This window comes from Cyprinodon variegatus, unplaced genomic scaffold (genome assembly GCF_000732505.1).
Source record: "Cyprinodon variegatus isolate N-32 unplaced genomic scaffold, C_variegatus-1.0 Scaffold769, whole genome shotgun sequence".
Taxonomy (NCBI): Eukaryota; Metazoa; Chordata; class Actinopteri; order Cyprinodontiformes; family Cyprinodontidae; genus Cyprinodon; species Cyprinodon variegatus.
The window spans coordinates 352,134-356,052 of NW_015151222.1; the positions used below are offsets into that span (position 1 = coordinate 352,134).

The 3,919-nt window shown below is 40.8% G+C and overlaps 1 protein-coding gene across 2 annotated transcripts; it reads right to left on the minus strand.

Annotated features, from left to right (window-relative positions):
• Nucleotides 1–616: 616 nt before the first annotated feature.
• On the minus strand, nt 617–2,124 carry LOC107098330 (olfactory receptor 1M1-like). Of its 2 annotated transcripts, XM_015395957.1 has the most exons (3): nt 1,990–2,124; nt 1,138–1,741; nt 894–1,055 (listed from the first exon to the last, which is right to left on the minus strand). In XM_015395957.1, the coding sequence occupies exons 2-3, from the start codon at nt 1,721–1,723 to the stop codon at nt 997–999; spliced, it is 645 nt and encodes a 214-aa protein (XP_015251443.1). In that variant the 5' UTR covers nt 1,724–1,741; nt 1,990–2,124; the 3' UTR covers nt 894–996. The 2 variants fall into 2 exon arrangements, with proteins under 2 accessions (XP_015251442.1, XP_015251443.1); XM_015395956.1 differs by having other exon boundaries at nt 617–1,741.
• Between the last annotated feature and the right edge of the window lie 1,795 nt (nt 2,125–3,919).

A 3,919-nucleotide genomic window follows, 5' to 3' on the forward strand; every position in this document is an offset into this window, starting at 1 on the left:
TAGGACTGTAATCCCTGCTGCCCTCTGGAAAGACGCTTCGCAGCATTCGATGCAGAGCCATCAGATTCTAAAACAGCTTCTTCCCCACCACCATCAGACATCTGAATGTTGAAAAAAACTCTAAATCATGTCACAGATTCTGCATCAAACTGACCATGCACCATGTTTTTTCTCCCACAATGTTTACATTAGACCACTGCTGCACTTTAACAAATGGAAATGTCATGAGACCTGTAAAAAAGTGAAATTTTATTGGACAATAAAAGATGTCTAAGTCTAAGTTATTACGACAAATTACGGTGTCCTGCTTGCATATTATTTATAGTACTTATCATTTAGTCCTTCAAGTTTTTTATGCTTAGTTTCTTAGTAAACATTGTCTTTCTTTACTATAAAAATACAATTGACCAGGATGATGTTGCCATGTCTGTTAATCTCGGGCTCAAAAATAACAGAACACTATTAGGACAAATGCTTGAAGTATATAACCTTATTTTAAAGAAATCAACTGGATTTTTGTCTTGTTGGTGATGGCATATAATGTGACTATGTACCTTCAAGCTACTTAATAAAGAAGAAATGGGAGCAAGAGACAAAAGCTTCTGAACAAGCAATTCAACAAAGCTAACCATTTTAATAAATAGGCTTTCAATCAACTGTTCCGTAAAATTTAAGAAGCCTTTAAAAGCAAAAATCTGAGAAAACTATTTATTAAGGTGTATCATTTTGATCAGGAGTGTAAACAATGTGTCTATTGTACATACCATGTAAATAACATGTCTGCTTTGCTTGACCTCTTAAGAGCCCTATGAAAATACCTAAAGACCACCACCCTGATCTGAGGCAGCTTCAGTCCATAAACCAGAGGGTTAACGATGGGGGGGATGGTTAAAAACCCCAAAGACAGAAAAACATTGATTAACGGATTAATTTGGTCCTCTCTTAACCGATTCAGTAAAATCTCACCGGCAAGGGAAACTGAATAGTTGACACACGTCACGATGTGGGGCATGCAGGTCTGCAGCACTTTCCCCTTCTGCTCATGCAAGCTCCTCCTGGACACGAGCAGAATACGCAGGTAGGTGTAGAGAACAAACAACAGGGGGATGAAGATGGTTGCTACGGTTGCTAACAGACCTGCTATGTTATTCACACTAGTGTCCACACAGGACAGCTGCACCAGAGGCCAGTTGGTGCAGAAAAACCTCTGTAGCTTGATCCCACACAGAGGAAGTCGGACTGTTAGGGAAAGGCAGCAGATGCATATGAAGGAGGGATAGAGTTCGGCCAGGACAATGAGATTCAGCACCATCCTGAATGTCATTCTGCTGCCGTAGTGTAAAGGCTGGCAGATAGCCACAAACCTATCATAGGCCATGATGCTGAGAATGGCCATTTCACAAGTAGCGTAAGTGTACAAAACAAACACTTGGATGAAGCAAGAGGAGCGGGATATGAAGTGAGTGTCAGACAGAAGATCAGCTAAAAACCTGGGGAAGAAGCCAGCTGAGCCACGCAGGGAGTTTAAAGACAGGCAGCAGATGAAAACATACATGGGTTGATGAAGGGACCGCTCCAGAACCACAGTCAGGATAATGACAACATTAGCACAGGTAATAATCAGGTAGATGAGAAGACAAAGGCTGAAGTAAAGATATTTTAAACTACCCATATCTGTAAAAAGGGCTAAGTGAAAATAAGAGCCGCTGCTGTTGTTCTTCATGTCTGCGCAGCAGTGGAGCTGGAAGAGGCAGAGTGGTATGAAGAGAAAGAAAAGTTAAACCTTACTAGAGAAAAACAGAATTATTTCTATAATAAAACACAACAATGTTGAACCTTTTAGAAAATAATGCAATTTCTAAAAACCACAGAGTGATAAAAGTATCACAGACAAAATACATTTATATTGTATCAGTGTAAAATTATTTCTGTAAAAATAAATAATATCAATAAAGAACAGTGTTAAAAAAGACTTTAAACTTAACTGACTTGTATTATTAGTGCAGTAGCAGCAGTGCAAATTGCAGTAAATAGAGAGCTATAAATTCAACACAAACATATACTTGCTTTATATAAACGACTCCTGTTTACTCTAACAGCTTATTAAAAGCATAAAAACATAAAGAAAGAGAGCTTGCACCATTGTCTTTATACTGTGGCCCCTCCACACTGGTGAAGCTTTAACTATGTCCTAATGCTGCGCAAAGATCCGTCCCCTGCTCTAATGGAGTCCAAAGTGAGTTAATATACACTCCATCACTGAATGTTATTACTTTAGTTCAGTAAGAAATATGACAACAAGAAGCTTCCCTTTTTTTCTAGATGACATTAGTGAATAAACATCATCATGAAGACTAATAAAAACAGTAGACAAGTCATGAAGAAAGTGGTGGAGAAGGTTAAAGCAGGGTTAGGTTTAAAAACAACATCCCGATGTTTGAACGTCTCAATGAGATCTAAGAATCCATCATCTGAACACAAAGAGAACAAAAGCAAACCTACCAAAACACAAAGCTCCATCTGAAATTTTCTAACACACAGACATTAAAAAAGATCCTTTGGTCAAATCAGAGCAAAACTGAACCCCTTTCCCACTGGCCAAAAAAACAATTTAAACCCCAGAAAAATCGGCTTTTAGTGGCAGTGGGAACAGCTCTATGACGCATGTCTACCCAGGTCAAACGACTCAGCAAGCCACCTGCATTAAAATTGCCTCGGCTCTTAAAGGCATGCTGTCAGATCACCAGAACCAGATGGGCCCAGTAAATGATGTGACACCATTGAGCCTAAACTACGGATGTCAACACATGTCACCAGTCGCTTCTGATCTTACAAGCTGAAACTACTCTGTTTACATTCAATAAACAGATAAAAGAGTGAAACAGGCAGATAAAAGAGCGAAACAATAAACCCTGGCTTCCTTACATGTTGCTCTCCATTGTTTACTTTCCTGATTTCTGTTGTACTCATCATCAGCGCTAACCATGCATTATGGCCTCACCACACATGCAACCGTGGGGGGACAGTGGTCACACAGCTTTGTAGGTAGGGGTTAGATACAATTTTTTTTGCCAATGGGAAGGGAGCCAGATGCAGATTTTCAGTGGGTTGACTCATGTTTGAAAAACCTGGCTTTACCCGTTATTATCAGAGATTGCCTTTTGGCTCACAAACAAAAGGCAATGTGTGGCAAGAAACGGATTTCCTGTGCACACAATGAAGATGTGGTAAACACAAAAACTGTTGTTAGCAGAGTTTTGGTATCAGGACTCTTTTATTTGCCATTTTAAGAATTAACAGGAAAATTATTGGAAATAAAAAAAGAAATACCAAAACACCCGTGAGAGGCCATATAAGAGAATAGAGCTGAAGTTCATTTTCCTGCAGAAAAATGGCCTTAAAGATACAGCTAACTGAGCCAGAGATGAGGAAGCAACAAACAACAAGGACCCAGGACTGAGTGACTGCAGAGGTGGAGTATGGGGGATGGGCTAATGAGCTAAATACGGAGCAGGTGTGAGTGGAACTAACTAGAAGGAAGTCAAGGGGAAAGGAAACAAGCACAAGGGGGCAACACAGACTAACTTAAGTTTGCTTGAATATAATGGAAAATTGTTTGGCTGTGACTCCATCCTGGAGAGAAACATCAGCTGTGCTGCTTCCATCAACACCCTTGTTTATAGATGCTGGAGATTGGCCTGTTTTCCAGTGTGGTCCTGTTTCTCTGACCGTGACTGGCTGGATGTGCTCTCTTCATCCTCTGGCATGGGAGCTGGCTCGGAGCTCATCTGCCTGGCTGTGTGCTTCCTGGACGTGGTCGCCTTTTCCAGCTGCTTTTTGTGTCTCTGCTTGTGTCTCCTTTAACCCCAGTTAGCCTCAGCAGATGCCCGCTCACTCTGAGCCCGGTTCTGCTGGAGGT

Coding starts and splice junctions, on each gene's coding strand:
- LOC107098330 (XM_015395956.1), bottom strand. CDS start 1,723: ATGAAGAACAACAGCAGCGGCTCTTATTTTCACTTAGCCCTTTTTACA.